The sequence below is a fragment of the Leucoraja erinacea genome, chromosome 3, assembly GCF_028641065.1.
Source record: "Leucoraja erinacea ecotype New England chromosome 3, Leri_hhj_1, whole genome shotgun sequence".
In the NCBI taxonomy this organism is placed as follows: Eukaryota; Metazoa; Chordata; class Chondrichthyes; order Rajiformes; family Rajidae; genus Leucoraja; species Leucoraja erinaceus.
The window spans coordinates 94922961-94947158 of NC_073379.1; the positions used below are offsets into that span (position 1 = coordinate 94922961).

Here is a 24198-nt window from a genome sequence, read left to right on the forward strand (position 1 = left end):
ATGGAGAGAAGGCAGGTACATGATACCGAGTTGGATGATCAGCCATGGTCATATTGAATGGCGGTGCAGGCTCGAAGGGCCGAATGGCCTACTCCTGCACCTATTTTCTATGTTTCTATATCTATCAAGTCCACTCAATTGTCTATTCAATCATGGCTGATCCATCTCTCCCTCCGACCACCCCCCCTACCCCCCCCCCCCCCCCCCCCCCCCCCCCCCCCCCCAAAATCTCCTGCCTTCTCCCCATAACCTCGGACACCTGTGCTAATCAAGAATCTATCTATCGCTGCCTTAAAAATATCCATTAACTTGGCCTCCATGGCCTTCTGTGGCAAAGAATTCCACAGATTCACCACCCTCTGACTAAAGAAATTTATCCTCAACACCTTCCCAAAAGCACATCCTTTAATTCTGAGGGTATGATCTCTACTCCTAGACTCTCCCACTAGTGGAAACATTCTCTCCACATCCACTCTATCCAAGCCTTTCACTATTCTGTAAGTTTCAATGAGGTCCCCCCTCATTCTTCTAAACTCCGGCGAGTACAGGCCCAGTGCCGCCAAACGCTCATCATAGGTTAACCTACTCATTCCTGGAAGGAGTGTACGTTTGTCACCCTTGGTGTAATCAGCATTGAGCAATCAGCAAGTGGGTGCCGAGAGCAGAAGTGAGAAGCACTCTCCATCCAATCAAAGAAAGTGCAAGCATCTGAGGACTGGGTATAGTGACTCCATGCGGTGAGGGGGGAGGGTTGGGGGTAAGTAGGATAGTGAGATCTGTTCCTTTATAGTTTCCAACTCGGGAATTTGGCCAAGATTCAAACTGAAGTGATAGCCGTATAAATTAAATGATTTAACTAATGAAGATAAATCAGTAGTCATTTAAGGTAGACAAAGGTGCTGGAGAAACTCTGCGGGTGAGGCAGCATCTATGGAGCAAAGGAAATAGTCAACGTTTTGGGCCAAAACCCTTCTTCAGACTCAGTAGTCATTTAATTGAGTTGTGAAAATTGAAATAAATGTTCACATATATAGCCAACATTAGTTAGGATGTGTAAAATAAAATATACAGAGTATAAGGTAGGTAAGGTAAGGCATCTCTGGAGAATGTTATAGCTTCCCCAGTAAAGCTAAACAGGAGAAGGAGTACATTCTGAAATGAAGCAGAAGCCTGGAGGATTTAGAGAACACAACTGAATAACAATTAATATGTGCTTTGGGCTTCATATTTTTCTTCTTTTTTTTTCATTATAAAGTCAGCGTCTCTACTCATTTTGTGTTATTTGCAGTTCAGCTGCATCAGAATTTCAGAGTTTTTTAACTGTTCTGTCTGTGAAAGATCAGAGCATTTTCAAGGCTTGGTGAAACCACGCACTTGTATGACTCCATTCATTACCACTTGCTCCAGGCAAGGATGCCACAATAGAAGGAGAATGGCATGATCAGAGCCATAAAAAATCATCAAAAGAATGCATTGTTAATCAAATTAGTGTCGGCAAGTCCTCATTTCTCATCTGAAATCCTCAGTGAAAAAAAAAGTTTAAAACAAATGTCACTTTTTTTCACATCCTAGATTGCAAATGTCAGCATTGAAGAATGAAGTATTTTTGGAATCACTAATAATTATATAGAAATGATTACATGCTCCTTTATCAGGCAGCATTATATATCCCAGTATCAATGTCTTTTTGATCTTTGGGTTTAGCCTTTAGTGGAACTCGTTTTCTGATTTCATTGAGAGAAGCAATTATCTGAGCATCTATCACCATCTGTCATGGCAAGCCCATCCATAAAATAAAAGCATGATTCCATCCCTTCCACCCCTCATATATGGTCAATGTACCATTTTCTGGTTTATTCCAACATAGCAACAAAGTAGGTATTTTGTCAAATGTAATTACTATCTTGTGACTGACTAAAAAACAAATATTTGTTAGCATTCAAACCTAATAAATTTCCACCTAATCAGGTCAACAAAAATCACATCTTCAAAATCCTAATTCATGATTTTGCCAGTGATTTTTCACTTTGAACAAGTGCAATCATTTTTATGGCCTCTCGTTACTATGGTCCGTCTGCTTTAACAGGACATAAATCAGTGCCCAAGAGGAGTAAGGTGACACGCAGCAGTAACTGCCCACTGGTGACATTAACATCCATGGCAATGAAGTGCTTTGAGAGGTTGTTTATGACACATGTCGACTCCTGCCTTAGTAAGGACCTGGACCCATTTCACTTAACCTACCGCTACAACAGATCAACAGGGAATGCGATCTCGCTGCCTCTCCACTCTGCATTGAATCACTTCATTCATCGTTCAATATCATCATTCCCCCCCCCCCCCCATATGTAACACCAAACTGGGAGGAGTGGGTCTCTGCTCGTCCTTATACAATTGGATCCTTGACCGCTTCATCATCAGTACGATTGCCAGCGTCCTCCTCGATGACCATCAAAGCCATGTCCTCAGCCCTCTTCTGTGCTCTCTCTATACCCATGACTGTGTAGCTAGACAAAGCTCCAAAGCCATCTTTAAATTTGCCAACATTATAACCGTTGTTGGACGAATTCCGGTAACGATGAGAGAGAGTACAGGAAGGAGATTGAAAATCTGATTGAATGGTCGAGGCGTAGAAAGTGGAGGATCCACAAACCTGCCCTGAAAGACAGTATGCCGATGGAGAGAGTGAACTGTTCAGATTCCTGGGCGTGCAGTTTTCTGAAGATCTATCCTAGGCCCAGCACAGATGCATTAATAAAGTAACGTCATCAACTCCTCCACTTAGAAGATTGGCAAGATTCGGCAGGTGCACGAATTCTCTTATCGAACCTCTCCAGTCGAGAGCATACTGATTTGTTGCATCACAGCCTGATTAGGCCATCTCGAAAGACCAGGAACAAAGAAGGCTGCAGATAGTGGTAGACATTGCGCAGTCACAGGTGGTGTCCTTACCACCATCAAAGAGATCTATAGGGGGCATTGCCTCATAAAGGCAGCCAATATGATCAGTGGCCCACGCCACCATGTGAAGTGAAGACTACCTCCGTCATCTGCTGCACCCAGTCAGCTGACCACCCAGGTCGTCATTGATTGGTCGGCCCCGATCACGCCAGGTCGGCCTGCCACATGACCCCCCCCCACCAGAACCAGAGTATTGGAGGCGGTTGGGCTGTCGAGTGAGGCGGCCTGATCTTGTGTACGTGTCTCCTGTGTTCGGGATTGCAGTTGGTTGAGTTGGGGGCGGGTTTGGTCACGATGGTAGACTGCTGCAGGATTGTTCCATCTGCTTAAGATGGTCCACGGAGACATTCACGTGTCTGCCGCCCATGTTGATGATGAAACCCATGGCGTCATTTTGCAGTACTCTTCAGAGTCACTTGTAAGGCTTTTGCAGTGGTGTAGGGTTGGAATCTCGGCAAAGGACGACATACTCGGGTGGGACGAACCTGGTTGTGAGACCGTGTTGGAACTGGAGAAAGCATGCCCACCTTCTCGCGGAAACACGTCACCATGGTCGTGGGCGGTTTGTGATGTCCGCCCTTCGCCGAGATGAAGTCCCCTGGGACCGTAAGCGGGGCGCCGTACATCAGCTCAGCTGAGGAAGTTGCCAGATCCTCCTTTGGGGCAGTGCGTATACCTAGCATGATCTACGGCAATTCGTCCATCCAGTCTGGGCCCATGAGCCGTGCCTTGAGGGATGCCTTCATGTGCCGGTGAAAACGTTCCACTAGGCCGTCTGCTTGCGGGTGGTAGGCCGTTGTGTGGTGTAGCTTAGTGCCTAGTAGCCGGGCCATTGCTGACCACAGCTCGGAGATGAACTGCGCACCTCTGTCGGAGGAGATGTCCACCGGCACGCCAAAGCGGGCGATCCAATGGGCGGCGAGGGCACGTGCACAGGTCGCAGTGGAGGTATCCGAGAGCGGGACAGCTTCCGGCAACCTCGTGAATCTGTCCACGATGGTGAGGATGTGGGCGACACCTGTGGATGGGGGCAGCGTTCCAACGATGTCAACGTGGATGTGGTCGAAACGGCGGTGTGTCAGGGCGAAGTTCTGTAGCGGCGCCTTGATGTGTCGCTGAATCTTGGAGGTTTGACAGGCGTTGCACGCTCTGGCTCGGTTGCCGACCTGTTTGCGCAACCCCTGCCACATTAACTTTTATGCCACCAGTACATTTGTTGTCCGGATGGCAGGGTGAGCTATGCCGTGAACCTTGTCCAAAATCCGGCGGCGCCAGCCAGCGGGGATGATGGGTCTTGGAGGTCCCGTAGACACGTCGCAGAAGAGTGCGGTGTCAGCGAGCCCGAATCAACCATCCTACAACAGCAGGCGTGAGATGGCGGTGCAGTAGGCGAGTGTCTCTTCATCCTCTTGCTGGGCCACTGCCACGGCCGTGTAGTCGACACCTGGGGCCAGAGCATAGATGGCATTGATGGCGGTACGGGACAATGCGTCTGTGACCTGGTTGCTCTTGCCTGCGATGTGCTGGATGCAAGTTGTGTATTCTGAGATGTAGGTCAGGTGGTGCTACTGTCGGGCTGACCAAGGATCAGACACTTTGGCAAAGGCAAACGTGAGTGGCTTGTGGTCCGTGAAAGCTGAGAAATCCCTGCCCTCGAGGAAGTGGTGGAAATGCTGGATGGCCAGGTAGAGAGCGTGGAGTTCCCGGTCTAAAGCGCTGTATTTCTGCTTGGTGGGGGGGGGTCTCAGGTGACGACTGAAATTGGCAAGGAGCCGCCAACTACCATTGATAGTTGTTCCAGCACTCCGCCCATGGCGTTGGCAGATGCGTTGACCATGAGAGTTGTTGGTGCATTGGCCCGTGGATGTACCAGCATCGTTGCCTTTGCCTTTGCACCATCGAGAGCATCCTTACCAACTGCATCACAGTATGGTATGGCAACTGCTCTGTCTCCGACCGGAAGGCATTGCAGAGGGTGGTGAAAATTGCCCAACGCATCACCGGTTCCACGCTCCCCTCCATTGAGTCTGTCCAAAGCAGGCGCTCTCTGCGGAGAGGCGTTTACCATGCTGACAAACTCTCACACCAAACTTGCGAATACCCTCCGACCTCCGGTCTGTTGCGGGACCGCAGCAGGTCGAGGTTGCTGTCTTTCCGAGGAGATTGATGGAAGTGAGGCCAAACTGAACTTGGCCTCGTTGATGGCCAGGCCATTCTCGTGCTTCAGCCCCCCTGGCCACTTGAACTGTTTTTGTTGATGTCAAATCGTTTGCCAAGATGTCGCTCTTCGGAGAAGGTCACCGAGCTAAATGGGGCGCAGTCAATCTGACGCAAGGCGATGGACTCGAACATCTCAAATTAACAAGAAAATTGAATCTGAATCTGAATCAAGCATCCTTGGAATTGTCGAATGCGGTCCTGGCCGCGTTGTCCCAAACAAGCTCTTTTGTCTTGTTGGCCGGGGCGGTGAACAGCGGTTGCATGATCCTGGCGGCTACTGGCACAAAGCGGTGATAGAAGTTTACCATGCTGACAAACCTATCACAGTAGAGGGTTTGGCAAACTTGCGAATATCCTCGACCTATGTCTGGAGCGGGACCGCACCTTGCTGGTTGATGTGGTGGCCGAGGAGATTGATGGAAGTGAGGCCAAACTGATACTTGGCAAGGTTGGTGGCCAGGCCATTCTCGTGCTTCAGCCTCATGCTTGGGGCAGGCCGTTGTGAACTGTGGAGTCTTGATGTCGGGGAAATCGGCCAAGATCCTGGAGTACTCGTCGGAGAAGGTCACCGAGCCAACGTGGGGCGCAGTCAATACGGCGTGACGCAAGGCGATCGACTCGAACATCTCAGAATTGACGAGAAGTTGTCCTTTCGCGTCGACTAGAAGGAAGTGCAACTGGAGAAAGCCTCCAGCAGCGGTTGTGAGACGCCGACGATGGTAAAGGGACAGGGAGTTGTTGTTGAGCGGGATTGTGCGGACTCTGTATGTTCTGATGTTGCTGCTGTTAGTGGCGGTCAGGGGAGGTCCCCTCTTTCCAGAACGCGTGCCGGTGCCTGAGGGGGGGGCAAAGCACTGACCTCCGCTCCCGTGTCAACGAGGAAACGTCACCCCAAATGATGATCCCAGGTGTAGAGGAGGCGATATTTTTAGGCAGCACAGTTGCCACTACCGACGGGCGGCCGAGGCGTTTCCCAGATGCGTGCAGGGTGGTCATCATCGGCGAGCCTCGGATACCCACCTTTGGTGGTAGTAGCACTACTTGTCCTTGCTGGTGTCGTTCATGGACGACTGGGACCGCCCGTATATGACCTGCCGAGGCACAGCTGCCACCCGACTGCTGGTGGCTTCACCCTGCTGTTTGGCCTGCCACAGCACGTCCGCACGGGCTGCCAGCCATCGGGGGTTGGTGAAATCGTCAGCCGCGAGGAGTAGGGGGATGTCCTCGGGCAGAGGTAGGTCTTGTGTCCATCCATCAGGGCGAGCATTTCGTTCACGGACACGGACGGTTAGCGGTGGATTAGGCCATCCATGTGCAGGGTTTTTGCTGCCCTGTCACGGCAGCAGAGACCGAATGTATCCTTGAGAAGCATCTTGAACCCTTCGTACTTGTTGTTGGCTGGTGGCTGCCGAAGGTAATCGATGAGGCGCCTGGCGGTTTCATGGCCCAGCGCACTGGCCACGTAGTCGTACTTGGTGACGTCTGGCGGATGTGGAATTGGGCTTCGGTTTGTTTAAACCACACTTGGGGCTGACATGTCCAGAAGGTGGGTAGTTTGAGTGAAACAGCGTTCTGCTGATCTGGGTTGGCCCCTCCAGGCATGATGAAATCCAAAAGAGGCCGTTTTGGATTGTCCAGGTGACCACTGAAAAGGTTCACGTGTTGTAGAAACACTCAGTTTAATATTTAAATGGACAGCTCAACAATTAGTACAAAACGGCAAGGTGTGTGAACTTGTTGACTGTAAAGTGAACCGCTGCAGCCCATCAGCTGACCACCCAGGTTGGCGTTGATTGGTCGGCCCAGTTCACGTCGGGTCCAAGCGAGTGCTCGAGCTCGATGAACGGCAGTTCAAGGCCAAAGTGGCTCGGCCCGCCACACTGGTACATATAGCAATTAAACACTCTTGACTCTTGATATGTTCTTACAATGCCAGTGAATCAGACCTCCAGTATTGGCATTGAAACCACCACTGAGTCCAGCAACAGTACTGGATCATATAACCATATAACAATTACAGCACGGAAACAGGCCATCTCGGCCCTTCTAGTCCGTGCTGAACACTTATTCTCACCTAGTCCTATTTACCTGCATTCAGACCATAACCCTCCATTCCTTTCCCGTCCATATAACTATCCAATTTATTTTTTCAATGATAAAAACGAACCTGCCTCTACCACTTCCACTTGAAGCTCATTCCACACAGCCACCACTCTCTGAGTAAAGAAGTTCCCCCTCATGTTACCCCTAAACGTCTGTCCCTTAATTCTCAAATCGTGTCCTCTTGTTGGAATCATTTATAAGGAAGGCCTTACTGAAGTCCATATAGACACATCCACTGCTTTACCCTCATCAATTTCCCTAGTAACCTCTTCAAAAAATTCAAGAAGATTAGTCAAACATGACCTTCCAGGCACAAATCCATGTTGACTGTTTCTAATCAGACCCTGTTTATCGAGATGATTATATTTATTATCTCTAAGTATCCTTTCCATTAATTTTCCCACCACTGACGTCAAACTAACAGGTCTATAATTGCTAGGTTTAGTCTTAGAACCATTTTTAAACAATGGAACAGCATGCGCAGAACGCCAATCCCCCGGCACTATTCCCGTTTCTAATGACATTTGAAATATTTCTGTCATAGCCCCTGCTATTTCTACACTAACTTCCTTCAATGTCCTAGGGAATATCCTGCCAGGACCTGGAGACTTATCCACTTCTATATTTTTCAGAAGTGTCAGTACTTCCTGTTCTTTGATCCTCATAGTTTCCATCAAACCGAGCTCAGTGGCTAAAACCACTTTGCATTAGGGCTGACATTCATGTGACTACCCCGTACATACATACATGTGACCACCCCATACACTGCACACAATACTCCAAATCTGGCATAATCGAAGTTTTATTAATCGGCAATATGACTTCCTGATCTTATACCCCTACTTATGAAGCTAGCACACCATATGCCAACGTTACCACTCCATCTACTTGAAACTTACCAACTATGTGATACTCAATATTATTAAACTCAGATTAACAAAGTGTTCACAGTTGGTAACCTTGTATTGATCAATCTGCATCTGGGACACAGATATGGAAGACATAAAGGCCCGATCTACTTGGGCGTCATTTATAATAATAATAATGTTTATTAGTAAGATTAAACGAGAACTTACCAGTTTGAAGTTTGATCTGTATTTTATGAGGAGGAACGTTGAGGGAATACATGAAAGAAACCCGCTACGACGCATGCGTGTCATCCTTCAAAGCAGCGGTGTGAGGTCACAGATACCCTATATTGACCTAAAATAGCAAGATTATCAAAGAGATACCAGCTTAAGATTTGACCCTATGAGGGTGGGAGCGGAGGGCATGTATTCCCTCAACGTTCCTCCTCATAAAATACAGATCAAACTTCAAACTGGTAAGTTCTCGTTTAATCTTACTATTTTACTTCGGAGTCACGTGAGGGACTCCATGAAAGATTTCAAAGCTCTGTGACCTCATGCCGTGGAAACGAGTCCATGCTTCACAACTGCCTTGGTAGTTAGAGAGAAATTGTTAATTATATTCAAAGCATTCATACCAATTATTTAATGGAAATGATAAATAATATCGAATTAATTCAAATCATAACCCTGTATTCTTCAGGGATAAATTATCATACAGAACTTAAAAATTGTTCCCCGAAAAACCGTTCCCATACTGCTAACTGGTTTGTTAACATTTCTGAAACGTATTCTCCAACAACCATCCTGCAATCCTGAGGATTTGGTCCATGGATACATCAAGGCGTTTTGCTGCAGATGTAGCTGCAGCCCTGGTGGGGTGAGAATTAAATATGTTATTGTCCACTCCCGCCTATCATATCCCATATTTCAGCCACCGCAAAATGGTCTGAGTTACACTCTATGGTACAGTATCTTATAGCTGATTAAACGCCAATTCCTTGCCTCTGATAGCCTTATTTTGCTTACTGTATAACAAAACCGTACTTTACTATACATAGGCATTGTCCTCTGGGTAGGCCATCAATTCTATGACCTGCCCTGCTAATCCTGGCCTATTTTGTTTAATAATACGGTCCTGGATCACAAACCTCAATCTTCGTGCCGCAATAGTGAAGCCATCCAGTCTTACTTTTAGCAATAACTGGAACTTATGCACTGTGACTAGCGCTATCAGCATTACCATTTCTAGTTAGTTATCCAGATTTAATGCTGTAGCCGGCGACCAATTCCTTAGCAAGATCAAAGCCACACTTACATTCCAAATATAGTTATCTTACTGTTTCTTGCCATTAATAACTTAACAATGCACTTTCGGCATTATTCACAGTGCTGAAACACAGTCCTCCATATTGCAGGCTGGTAAGCAACTGTAGCACCCCCGGAACATCCTTATTTCTGTGGTCCAGAAAGTTTTCATGGCAGTAATTAGTCTATTTTAATATGACCTAAATACTGTTATAGAGTAGACCTTCTTCGTGCTGCTGTGATCATGTCCACAGTTCTATCGATAGCCCCATGTCCCATAGCGGTGTTATAGAGTCTACAACCTACTAAATCAATATTTTCTATGACATGGATAGCTATCCTCAGTTACTGGATGCACCAGCAACTTAGGACTACGTCTACCGTTATACATAGTTCCAGCACCATGTCCTGTACCCCGGGAAAACCATAGTTGGGTAAGCCAATCGGGTACTAAGACCTCCCCAATGCCGATTCCTGTTGAATGTCCCTTCGTACCCCAAATTTATAACTAGACAAGGAGGTAATACATAAATGAAAACCCCTCCCCTAGTGCAGTGAAACAGCATCTGTAGCTTCTGCCTCAGGATCTGGTATCAATGATACATACCTCGGTAACTGGTGATTTAACCCCGGATGCAATTCTAATATCCGGCCTTACCTACTTTACTGATTTTAGCAAATACCATCTATCCAACATCCATTTAGTACTTCCAATAATTTTTCGTGGCCTGGTGTCTGCCACTGATTTAGTATCCCTGGTAGATACGTAGCCCATAACCAAATATTCCTTTGGACACACCATTCCCAAGTTTAATTTGCCAATTCCTCACAAACTGGTGATATCTTTCCACCCATATGACTTAAATATGCCATCACCGAGGTATTATCTATCTACCATCTACCATGCTGCAGTTTCATTCCTGAGCAATAAGATTTTTGCCCATGAAATGCACTTAACATTTCTAACCCTTAGTGTTATGTAGGTTAGCTTCTTATATATTCCATCTCCCCCATAGCTCGAGATGGTATCAGTTGTACCATAACCAATTGCACTGGCATCTGTTTGTAATAGCACAGACGGGTTGTGAATAACTATTGGGTTTGGAGCAATACTTAACATTGTGTTCCCAACATTGTAATTCTTTTATAGATTCTATCATTTTTCCCTTGGCCAAAATAAATGACCTCTATAATATATGCGCCCATTAAACTCTGTGGCTTTCCATATTAGTAAAGTCATTAACATATTAAATGTGTTAATGGTGTCAATTTTGACTTAAGTGGATGGATAATGAATCCCAGCTGTTCAAACAATTGTATAGTGGCAACCACTGGCTAACATGCCGATTCATAAGTTATTCCCACAATAAGGATATCATCCAACTATACCATTACTCTATGATTTTGGTGTTGCAGCAGTCCCAACGCTGGTTTAAAATTTTCCCCCTGTTGGATATTGAGTAGCAAGGATCTTAAAGATTAATACTTGCCATACAGTAGCCTGCTGAACACTAAGTCTTTAGCACTGCTAAAAATATCCATTTTGAAAATGAATATATTGCACAACATTGTGAAGTATTGATAATCCATAATAATACGGCACCCCCATCTTTCTTATTTCTAATAAAGATATTTGAGACAAATCCTGTTTTTCAGGTTTGGTTTATTCCATTACCAGCATGTATATCTGTCCGGTATATGTTGTACTGGAGGGTTTTGTTTGTGTAGAAACTCTATCAGATATCCCTTAAAACTGCTAAGGATATATCTGTCCATAGATATATTACACCACGCTTCAACATGAAGTTGCAATATCCCTCCAACTTCCGTGCTCCCTATTAATGCTGGAGCCCCAAATTCACCTACCTCCATGGTATTGTTGGTAACCAAGTTATTTTTCTTGGTTTCATATGCGGTTGTGGAGAGCCTAAAGGTTAATGTTACTTTGCATCTCCACAGTGGTCGTCCTGGCCAAACCCTAAACAGGACGCTGCTGCTGGGTACCTCTGCCCAATTCTTTGTAGTATAATTACAAAAACACTACCTCTCGTAGGATGCACATGAGGTTAATGTCTTCCCCAGATAACCTTTGGATGCTTTAATCAGCCCCAAAGTCAAGCCTCCTCGCCAATTCTTTACCTGTTTAGACAGGTCTCCCCCCCCAAATAACGGGGTCTATAGCCCTTTGCTTACATAGTATAGCGAACTAGGATCTAGAGCTGGCTTAATGGCCCTTCAAACTGCACATTTCAAAAAAATAGTGCTAATGGCATCCTTGTGGTCACTAATTTTGTACACCTTATTTAACATGCGGGCCAAAGCTGTTATGCCCGCCATGAGACCTTTCAGAGTATTACGGATTTTCCCAACTCCTAACGGCCTTCCCAACATGTCTGCAAATGCACCTGTAACAATGGCTACATTAAGAGCACCACAATATTCCGGGGTATAGAAGCCTTGCCAACACTTCAGCAAAATATTAGCTTGAAGTTGATGGGTGGACACACAGTCCTTCAATACTCACAGCCATCCTCTCGAGATCATTCTCCGTGAGTTCTGCTGGCAGTACTGCTCATCATATTCGGCAGGTTGTTTTCCCCCCCTTCAATAGGGGACAGTGGCTCCATCACCTGCTCAGGCTTTACCCCGTCAGACCTTCCATACCCTCCTCAGAGGCGTCCGACATTTCATGCAGCCCATATGGGAAACTGCTGTGGGACTTATATTATTATTTACCCACTGTGGCTACCTCCAATCCCGGAGCCTGCCAATATGGAGAATTTTACTCCAGCAAACCGCTCCAGCCGACTTACATGCTCTCGGGCACTCGTCGTCGCGGGTGCTTAATATATGGGACCGCTCCTGCCGACCTTTGTGCTCTCGGGCACTAGTCGCACGCGGTATATCCCACAGCCCGTCCCCATGCCTACGGGCACTGGACCGTTCCCCATGATCCTGGTACTCACGGGCACCTCTACCCATTTAGGGTGAAGTTTGGCACTCGCTCCCATCTGGGAGATGCTGGTGCCGACATTTATTGCTGCCTGCTGCTGGTCATTAAACAACAGCAAACTCTGTGTTGGCAGCCCTTCAGCTCTATACTGACATCAGTAGCTGGCTCCCTGCTGTTCAGCATCCCACCAGTAACGACCTGTGGCTGTGGCCTGCCTTCCTTAGGTGGCTCCCTGCTGTTCAGCAACACACCAGTCTCTTCAGAATACAGCAAGCACTCTGGAAAAAGCACCAAAAAAGGTAAGGGAAATTTGTTGTTACCTGTACTGGTTTTCAGCCTGCCGTTTTGGGAGGAACGTCCTTCCTCCCGCAGCCCCACAGACCCCGTAGCGCAGGTCCATGGGCTGCTGTTCCCGATGTCAGCTCTCTCTCTCCCCGGGTGGTGCAGCTGCTTCAATCAGCTGCGGAGCGCCTAACGACTGCATCTAAAAATAGACCCGACTTGGTCTAGAAACTTCCCGGGCCGTGTAGCTTTGTTTCCCGCCCGGCAACAGTCAAATCTTGCCGGTGCGGGGAGCGACGTCGGGCACAGCTGTTCTGTGCTAAAAATAGCCGTTTGGGAATCCCCTCCGGAGGGTTCGCGCTAACGGCTGCTGCTGCTGCTGCTGGCCTGGCTGCAAATTTTTCTGCAGTCTCCCTCCAGCTCCTGCAGCTTCTTGTCATTCTCTCTAGGGAGACGTCCTCTCCCACTTCTGACTCGTTCAATGCGTGTATGCGATATGACACGCATGCGTCGTAGCGGGTTTCTTTCATGGAGTCCCTCACGTGACTCCGAAGTAAAATTATATAGCACTTTTAAACAAAATCACTTTGAACCAAAGTGCTTTACAGAGATTGATTAAACTAATTGAATAGATTAAATGTCAATAAATCCATACAAAATAAAAAAGAGAAAATAAAAAAAAGACACAGAACAGTACACTATAGAAATCAACAAGAAACGTCCCCCCACAGCAGAATTCACTGTGAGGGAAGGCACTAAAAATATCCAGTTCTCCCCCTCATAGTCCACCCGAGGTCGGGGTCTATATGTGGCCTCCTCAGCCAACCCGATGTTTTCAGGCCCTCTGCCGCGAAGCTGGATCATCGGCGTCGGGTGAACATTCTTCAGCGGCTTGGACTGAAGCGGCCGCTTCCTCCCCGAAGACTGCAATGTCCAAAGTTCTCAGGCCGCGCTGGCCGGACCTCTGACTCTGGCGATCTCGGATACCAGGCCCCGCGGTGTTGTAAATCCAGTGCCGCCCGCCCGCGGCTGGACGCTCTGCAGCCGCAGCTCAACGATGTTGGTGTCCCAGCATTTGCACCGCCGGCGAAGCTGCAGTCCCGGCAGGAAACGCCGCTCCAGCGCTGCTCCAGCTTGATGGTAGGCCGCACAGAGAGGACGAAGAAGCGGTTCGGAAGAAAACCGCATCTCCAGCCAGGTAGGACTGGGATTAAAACAGTCTCCCCCTTCCCCTCCCCCCACCCACCACATAAAAGAAGACCTCCAATAAACATTTTGTACGGACAGGACTAAAAATAAAAATAAAAAAAGCTGAAAGGATGGACTGCAGGAGGAGCAGCCATACACAATGGCGCATCACCCCCGCAGTCCACCATTTTTTTGCGCATCACGCATGTGAGTATTTTGAGCATCCCAAAATCCTGGGGCGCGGGCGCTACCGCGCGTCACTGCATACACCACCACGCACGAGTTACGACGCGCCAACCAATTTTTGGGATGTCACGCAAATGACGCCCAAGTGGGACAGGCCCAATAGATGCTGAATGGTCCAGTGGTCCTTTATTTTGTTCTTGTAAGCATTTGAAACTTGAAAAACATTTGATAACCGTAACTTTAAATGATCATGTTTCTATAAGCAGCTACAGTTAAATATCTCCTTTTAGAAATAAAGACCGGCTTTACAGTGAAATACTTGATATAATCTATTGTTCAATGTTGCTAATAGATTTTGAACAATACGTGATTTTGCTCGTAAGGAAAATAGTACTATCTTTACAGTATGCAAACTTAAGAGTAGAGACACAAGCATTTGGAGTTAATCCATTAACTGTGTATTCTGTACTATTGAAAATATTTTTTAAATCATAAATATCAAGCCTTCAGCTTTTGGTAATGATTGTCAATTTGCAATTCACCAAGGAATTGCCCTGTTACTTTAGGTACTATTATCTGACATGCTTAATTTAGTGGTAAAGCCACCTAAAATGGGGGAAGAGGGCAGCTGACTTAATTTGAGTTGATGGATTGGATTGAATTAAATAACATTTGTCATCTATGCTAATCATGAGATGATGGCAGGATGTGTGAGGGCTGAGAAAGATTTGCCTGAGATCTGCATTAGTTATAGAAAAAGTTCCAGCCTAGAAAGAGACCATCTGGCCTATTGAGTTTTGGCTCTACACAACAACAACTATCTGACTAGTCAAAGTCCCTGACCTTATCGCAATGGTCCTGTAAATTCTTTACTTTCCTATCCAATTATCTTTTAAATGCCACAATTAAATCTATCACTGCTAATGCACCCGCAGTGTTGTATCTCTAAACTAAACTAAAAATTAAGGCCTAAGAATTCATCCATTTGTGTTTTATGGTTTATCGGGCTGTTTATACATCAAATATTTTGGCATAAGATATGTGATTTTTAAAAAAATAATTCTAAGAGTGGTTTAAAAACATTCTTCAATTGTCCAATTAGGATAATTATGATCCCAGAGGATGTGATGTGGGTGGGGGTTGTGGGCTGGACGTGTTTGTGTATAATATTAATTTTACCGGTGATTTTATATTTCCAGCTTTCACATGTATTTTATGTCCAATTTTTTTTTTTTTGACATTTAAGGAATTAGAATCTTATGAGTCATGAGTATTGATGTGTTAAGCAGTTCCTTTTCCAAGTTCTCAGAACATGTTCATTTGCATCTTAGAGGTTTGTAACCATACCTACTGTTATGTTCTGAAGTATCTTTGTTCTTGATGTGAAAAGTGGACGGAATTTGTCTTGTTGTTTCATTGTGCCATTATATTCTATATTGTGGATATAATTCAGATTGTTTCAATTAATGATTTTTGTGTCAGTTCAACCTCGTATTTAGAAAAAAAATATTAAAGCCAAATTACTCCGCTTTTTAAAAATAAATGAGTTAAAACTACTCCAAGCCAAGTGAGATCGCAGCCTACTTTTATTAAAATATATAAAATATATTAAAATATATAAAATATATTAAAGAAGGGCTTCGGCTCGAAACGTTACCTATTTCCTTCGCTCCATAGATGCTGCTGCACCCGCTGAGTTTCTCCGGCATTTTTGTGTACCTTCGATTTTCCAGCATCTGCAGTTCCTTCTTGAACACATATATTGAAAGCCAGTTGCTTTTGAATTTCTTCTATAATTTACATTGACCTCATTTCAGTCCCTGAAAATTGAGTTTAAAATATGAAGGAAATTTGAAAGTTGATCACTCAGAATGAAATGGGTATTCAAAGCCCAGTATCGATCTATCTGTGCTCTCCAAATATTGGTCCAAATCTCATCCTTTATACTTGCATGCCCTCGAATGTGACAGTACATTTAGTCCTACTCTTATTTTCCAAACATGGCTTCAGCAATAGATTATTTTTGTGCCTCTGCAGCACCACTGGATAATTGTCGATCCATGCCCCCTCCACCTACTAACCCATGGAATGTCCATCAGTTAGCAGCATCTACAGGCGTAATGTTATTTTCCATGCGGCGTGGCATCAGTTTTATCTTTCCAATCTATCTTTTGACAACCCATCATCAGCTTGAACATCTCACATCGCTATTGATGAGTAGCAAATACTTTGTACCATACATCAAGAGGGCCAATATGTTTCAGTCGGACCAAGCTTTGGTCAGATATCTTTTGGAGCACATTGGCCTGTTTACAGCACAATGTATTCAGGAAGGATTTATTAACCTAGGAAGGAATATAGGTTAGATTCATACTAGGCTGTAAAGGGTAAAATGATGATGACAGATGACATAAACCTGGTTTCTAGTTCCTGGAGCTGAGATTGATGAAAGGTACTCTTATTGATATATTTGAAATGGTAAGTCGATGCAGAAAAGTTAATTATTCTAATTGCGAAATCGTTTATTCTTCTTTCGAAGAAGTAAGTAACTGAGGCATGAAAACAAAATCAGAACAAGCTGTTCAAAAAAGGGATCAGGAAACCTATTAAAGCTGTTTAGGCTGGAGCAGTTACAATGTTCAAACCCCAGATTGATGGATTGTTCAGTAGCATTTTGAAGGATATGAATCATTGTTGAGGTACAAATCAGAAATGATATAACTGACTGTCAGAACAAACTTAATGGGTTAAATAGCCTACTCTAGTTTCTAAGACCCAAGTCAATTTGTCATCAAGCCTTGCTACTAACTTTGACCTTTAGAACCGAGTGGTCCGTTTATCTGGCCACTCTGTCAGTGTGAAGGAGATCACTTTAAACTTCCGTTCCCTGTTTGACTCTTAGCTGAGCTTCAGCCTTCACACTCTAGCCAACAATGCAACTCTAAGATAAATACGGTAAATGCACAATGTTTTACCTGTTCCTGTTAACTGTTTTACTTTCCACCATGTTCATGACTAGATGTGTTGGATTGCATTGATTAGAGCTGATCATTGGTTGTGAGATGGCTTAACGTTGTCTATCGCAGGCTGTTTTGCGGGTTTAGCACCTGCTTCACTGGGCGACCAAGTCTTCATTTTCATGTGAGCATGGTGTTGCTTCCAGCACAGAATCATGTGCCACAGAAATGAACCCTTCTGCCCACCATATCAATGCTTAGAACCAGAACCCATCTGCACTAATCCCATTTAACTGCACTTTCTGCAGTGGTGATTTAAATGATCACCCAGCTTGTTAAATGTGAGAATACCTCCCTCTACTATCCACTCAAGCAATATGTTCCAGATTCCAAACACCCAATGGGTGAAAAGAGTTCCTCCCACATCCCTGTGGCATGCGGGTTGATTGTCTATTGAAAATGGCACCTGTTGTGTAGGTGAGTGATACAATCTGGCAGGGTGGGGAGCGGGGGCAAATTGATGGGTATGTCAGGAGAATATAGTCTTTAGCCAGAGGGCAGTTAATCTGTGGAACTCATTGCCACAGAGGGCTGTGGAGGCCGTCAGTGGATATTTTTAAGGCAGAAAAAGACAAATTCTTGATTAGAACGAGTGTTGAAGGTTACGGGGAGAAGGCAGGAAAATGGGATTAGGAGGCAGAGATCAGAGATGATTGAATGGCATAGTAGACTCGATGGGCTGAATAGCCCAATTCTACCTCAATAACTTGTGAATATATAATGGAATGAGTGTACATTGATGGTTATGGGATGAAGGGCCTCGTATGACTGTGCGATGGTGGAAAGTATCATCAATATGAAGGTATCAATTTGTCTCCATAAAGACATTTCTACCTCTACTGTTGTACAGAGGAGTGTAATGGACAAATGTATATGTCACAGCTAGAGTGGTGAGGATGAGGAAATGTGTTTTTGTTCTGTTCGATTACTCACTACCTGCAACAAACCCTATCTGACCTGTGCATTAAAGGGCCTGTCCCACCAGCATGTGACTCCATGCGGCGAGCGCGACCTAACGTGGTCGCTTGAGCCATACGGCCTCGCGGGGCCAGTCCCACTTCGATCGCCAGAGCCATATGGAGTTGTGCGGAGCTGGTCCTGACATCGCGCGTGACTCCGAAAAACTGACACTGTTCAAAAATTCCGCGCGGCAACGGCCTGCCGGCCTGCAGCTGCATTATGGCCGTACGCACCGCCTCGACGGGCATGCGCAGCGCCTCGATGCCGTACGCAGCATCTCGACGCCCTACGCAACGGCTTGACGCCGTACGTCATGCGCGGACTTTACTCGAACTTCACGTCAACCCGTACGGGATCACTCTACCTCCGCGCGGCCCCCACTTCCGGTTTGGTCGCGCTCGCCACATTCAGTCGCATGCTGGTGGGACAGGCCCTATACGGGGATCACTCGACCTCCGCGCGGCCCCTGCTTCCGGTTTGGTTGCGCTTGCTGCATGCTCGTGGGACAGGCCCTTAAGACTCTGTCGGCTAGGTTGTTGTGCAATGAAGCCACATTTGGCAATAAGCATTGAAGACCCCCACCCGGAATACATTTAGTAACTTTGATACTTTCAATGCTTCATCGAAGGATAGTTAAAGATAGAGGAACACCAATTCATCATCTGAGGGAGGACAATATACACTAATCAGGAGGCAGCTCTGTTGCCCATGTTTAACCTGATCGTAGGCGACTTCATGTCCTGGAGTCAATGTTGAGGACTTTCATACTGCAACTTCCTGCCTGTGTGCCACTTCTGCTGCCATTTTGGATGGGTCTCTTCCACGTGGGGCACGGACATGCCAACGAACATGATTGAGCAGTCCAGAACCATGTCCATAGTGTACGATTCTGTGTACGAAGCTTTGGCAGAGAGTCAGCAAAGATAAGTAAAGGTGGTAAAACAATCCAAAGCCTGGGATTTGGGGATTGGTTTATGGGTGCCCTTGCAACAGCCTTGTTTTATAAAATGACATATTTTACAGTTGTGAGGGCCATTTGGTTTATGCAATTCCATACACGATATCATTTCAGAGAAGGTTAATTTTTATGGTTTAAAAAATGTTAAGAACGCTGCTTTAATGACATTGGCAAGACTATTTTAAACTTTGTAAATTGAGTTGTTAAAATTGTTCAACTTAGATGAACAGTTAATTGTATGGCCTCTCCAGGGGGCAGGCTGTAAACTATGCATCAACATTATTAATTGTCAGTTATTTTTAAGATTATAAATAGATTAAATTATATGCTAATAGGCAGGCAAACATTAAAAGTGATGTATAAAATAAATACATTAATGCTGAATTGTATAAAACCTAACATGGGTTTGCTAATGTTAGAGTTATGTTACTGGACGAATTCAGTGCAGGCTGGAATTCAGAGAACTAATATTTTAAAGATTTAAATATTCAGATCCCACAGTGAAAGAATGAGGATTGGGTGAGTAGATATGTGGCATAAATTGCAATGGACAGTAAGCTGCGATTTTCAAGCCATTGCAAAAAATCTTATGAATACAACAGTGTCAACAGACTTTCTGTCATTGAGATTTGAATATTCTTTGTTTGGTTGCGTGGAATTTAGAAACAATTTCAAAAACATCTGATGGGTTTGTTTTATTTCCCACTTTGCAGGCCTGCCAATATTATAAATTTGTTGTCTCATCACATTGGTTAAAATACTAAAACCCCCGTCTCACGGTGCGAGTCCACCCGCTAGTGATCCAGAGTTCAAAACAAATCAAACTCGTGGTAATCACATGGAATTAACGTAGCGGGAACCTTGGAACTCGTAACGCTAACGGCAGGTACTCGGGAAACTTGTTAACTCGTGAAAATCTTTCGACATGATGAAAGATTTCCACCAGTCAAATTTACTCTTGAAGTAAAAATGTTAAACTTTTAAACTCGTTGTAAGAACGTAGTAGCCCGTGAGTTTACCGTTGTGACTCGTGAGTCTACCGTGGGCACTCTTTAACTCAGCGGGACAGGCAGCATCTCTGGAGAGAAGGAGTGGGTGACGGGATGACGTTTCCAAAATTCTGCTGCGTCTTTGTGTTACTCCAGCACTGTGTGTTCACTTTTTGTCAACCAGCATCTGCCCTTTCTTGTGTATGACATAATTTGTATCCGTGGCAGTTGATTGTCGCTCCCTTCAGTTTCCCAGGGGGTCGGGGGGGGGGGGAGAAGATGCTGCCAAGTGACGATCTCATTTATCCAACGAGTTACTTTAAGGATTAATTTCTAAATAACCCGCCAATTTCTCTTCATTCGCTGTTATATCCAAGAACTGCTCCAGATCTCCTGGATTTGATTTTTTTTCTTCCCGGAGGTAAAAGAAAAAACAAATGCACTTAAAGCATCAGGGGTGGGGTAGAGGCGTACGACCAACGATCGGGGAGATATTATCCAAAATTAGTAAAATAAAACAAAAATTGTAGTACTGAATAATGGCACAGATTTGAGAGGTGCAGGAAGGAACTGCATATGCTGGTTTGAACCGTAGATAGGCTCAAAAAGCTGGGGTAACTCAGCGGGACAGGCAGCATCTCTGGAGAAAAGGAATGAGCAAGATTTTGGGTCGAGACCCTCCTTCAGACTGCTGTCTGCAGTCGCCTAGTCCATTTCTCCAGAGATGCTGTCTGACCCGCTGAGTTACTCCAGCTTTTCGTGTCTCTCTGCGAATTTGAGAGAGTGAGATTCACTGTGAGACATCGTCGGTATGTTAAACGTACAAGAGTCGTTTCACATGACCGTAGTCAAGGAAACGGCAGCGTACCAATAGTCTGATTATTGTAGCGGTATAGCAAAGACATCTCTGCTGTCAGTTTTTGGTGTTTCATATTTGTTCTTCCTCCTTCCCCCCCCCACCTTTCCCACCCAACTCCAGTCCCGTCCCAACCCCCTGGGAAACTGAAGGGAGCGGCAATCAACTGCCATGGATAGAAATTATGTCATACACAAGAAGGGGCAGATGCCGGTTGACAAAAAGTGAACACACAGTGCTGGAGTAACACAAAGACGCAGCAGAATTTTGGAAACGTTATCCACGGGCTACTACGTTCTTACAACGAGTTTAAAAGTTTCAAATTTTTACTTCAAGAGTAAATTTGACTCGTGTTGAAAAGATTTTCACGAGTTAACAAGTTTCCCGAGTACCTGCCGTTAGCGTTACGAGTTCCGACGTTCCGGCTACGTTCATTCGACGTGATTACCACGAGTTTTGACTTGTTTTAAACTCGGGATCACTCGTGGGTGGACTCGCACCGTGAGACAGGGCCATAAGCTGACATTGGGCAGAGTGCAGTGGAGATACAAGTTTTAATGCTGTCACACTACCGAAGAGTTAGTCAGCCAAGATATTCAATACTAATTTCGGCCCAGTTACCCCAATGGAAATCACGCACATGCTGATTTCTGATGTGATTAAGAGCCGACTGGGCCATGGCCTTGCACTAAAGCAGCTCCTTACAATTGGTGTCTAGTTTGTAACTGAAGTATGACCACCTGCACAAGATACCCTCGAGATCTACATCACAGCAAGAGCAGAGATGAAACATGAGGGAAAAACAAGAGTTTAATATTTTTCTGTGTTGAAATCTGTTTTGTAGGTGAATGAAGATACAGTAGAACGTCTCGTTCAAGAATACCCGCATATCACCTTCAGCACTGTGATGCAAGACTGCAAGCGGACACTGGAACGAGCCTATCAGATGGGATGGATTCCGAATACATCAACAGCATCATAATGCTGAGAACTATTTTGTGTAAACTAATTGTGTGGTTCTTGTAAGTCTCAAATTCATAAATACAGTAAAGAGTGGTTGCAAGAGACCATCACAAAAATAATAAGCTGTGTCGAACTGAATTAATAACCACAAAAAAGACAATGCATTTCCATTTTCTGTTCCTGTTTTGACAATCCTTTCCCTTTAAAGATTCAAATCATGGATTTTTAGATATCCATGGAAGGAGTTTATTTTTAAAGGAACATTAATAATTGACAGCAGGTATTGTTTTTAACCCAAGTGGGTTTATTTTATGAATTATTTGACGCCAGTTGTCATTTTGTCTTTGAAACAGCTGTAATTAAATCTTCTGCAATGTATTAGTTTAAAGTAAACAGTATGTCTTTTCTACAACATACTTTCTGCATTTTGCTACATCTGAGTCCCTAACGGATGTAATGCGAACTTTCAAATATGACTATAATCTGTTAATTTCATCTGGTTATAGTTTTGTTTAACAACTCCTCTCTTTGTTAATCTCTGTTGAGATTGCATCTCATTTATTAATAAGCTTGGTTAAAAATCTGAATTCCATTTTATTAAGCTTTATTCATCCATGAAATAATCAATTACTACTGATGATAAAGAATAGCAATGATTTTACTGTAGGTAGAAGAATCAATGGAGTGTTTTCCCCCCAAATCCAGATTTAGCTGTAGCCAGCAGGTCCAATAATGTTGATGTACTTCGTTACTGTTTTTACGTTTTATTTCACCTACACAGTTGTTCAGAAATAGCTTGTGTAGGACATAATTTTTATAATACAAAAATCTAAATAAAACTAATTTTTGCCAGTTATAAAATTGTTGTAAATATTGTGCCTGAACACTTTATTAATTAACACAAGAAAGTGACCGAGGGTACTAATTAAAATTGACAAAATAACACTGGATTATTGTGTTGTTTAAGACGGCTTTAAATGACCATATCCAGTGAGAAAACTACAATCCTAATACCAATAAACTGTCGTTTGTCCAGTTTTGACCAAAGAGATCCAGAATATAGAATAAGTTTGCAGTTTCTTCTTGCTTACATAAGATAATTCATTATGTTTTGACATTTTCTGAATAACTTACGTCATCAGATGTTAAGGGAAGAGGTATATGCAGTGTGGAAATCAAATTTGTTTAATTTGTTAAAGGTTCATTGGAGATAAATAGTTTCACAGAAAAATGTAGGAACCGTAAAAATTATTTGTCTATTAATGTGTGTGTGCGTGTTTTAAATATATGCAATTGTTATGAAATATACATTGAACAGGCCAGTTGTATGATCTGCTTCAAAGTTCTTTGACTCGGCTAAAAATGAGGAGGTGGTAGCAAGGAAAAAGAAAGGGCAATTTAACTGTAAAGGCAACCTTTTTATAGTCCATACTGAAACGGAACAAATCGAGACAACTGACAGTAGCAATATGGTGTATCTAACTGGAAGTCTCCATGGGCCATGCCTCAAAACCGCAGCATTCGTGATAAATAGGTTTGTCAATTTTTAATTAGATTGATTTTCTCAGGTCTTGCAGAGTTGTCTCTTTTATGTAAGATTCAGCCATTTCTAAGTATTGCACCTTTCTGTTAAATTCTTCAAATGTATCTGAGTTTTGGAGTCAATAATTAATGTGAATGATTTTAATTTGAAGATTTCACCAACAAAGAGTGTTTTCTGTGTAAGAGGTTTTAGTCTCGGTTTATGCTTTGCCTACATCACACAGCAACCAACATTACACATGTTCAGTTCCACGGGTAAAGACTGCTGTTTCAGTGTTAAGAACAACAGGGAATACTTTCTATTCAGATACACTCCGGCATCCTTCCATTCTGAATAGTTTAAAAAATGACCTGGCATTTGTGCTAAACCTTGGGAATCTCACAACCGAGTGGTCCTTCACTTGTTGCCGTTCCTGTTCTTCAAGGTGTAGTGAGAGGCCTTGAGCATCATGGAGTAACTGACTCATTTTATTGGTAGTAACCTGGAACTATGGAACAAAGTTCAGAGACCACTCAGCACAGTAAACTATCTGTCAGAAAAACAAACAAAGAACAGAAACATGCCAATTTCTCATTAAGTTCACATTTTAAGCATGTCTTCACCCTTGTCTATTCCATCACAGGCCTTCAGCCCTCATGTTATCTATCATCTCATTCAACTAATGTCCTTTTGAAAACATCTAACCGATTTATTCCAACTACCTCCATAGTCAAGTCAAGTTTATTCGTCACATACACATACGAGATGTGCAGTGAAATGAAAAGTGGCAATGCTCGCGGACTTTGTGCAAAAAGCAAACAAACAAACTATAAACAGAACAGAATCATATTCTTTTACATATTAAATATTGTGGGCGGAAGGAG

At 44.2% G+C, this 24198-nt stretch overlaps 1 protein-coding gene across 3 annotated transcripts in view; it reads left to right on the forward strand.

The window, feature by feature from the left end:
- Nucleotides 1–23513, forward strand: part of fbxl17 (F-box and leucine-rich repeat protein 17) — a 544870-nt gene extending 521357 nt beyond the window's left edge. For all 3 annotated transcript variants that reach the window (XM_055633232.1, XM_055633233.1, XM_055633231.1), the window contains one exon: nt 21674–23513. In XM_055633232.1, coding sequence (XP_055489207.1) covers nt 21674–21811 — 138 coding nt within the window. In that variant the 3' untranslated portion in view covers nt 21812–23513. The remainder of the gene's footprint in view (nt 1–21673) is intronic.
- The last annotated feature ends 685 nt before the right edge of the window (nt 23514–24198 follow it).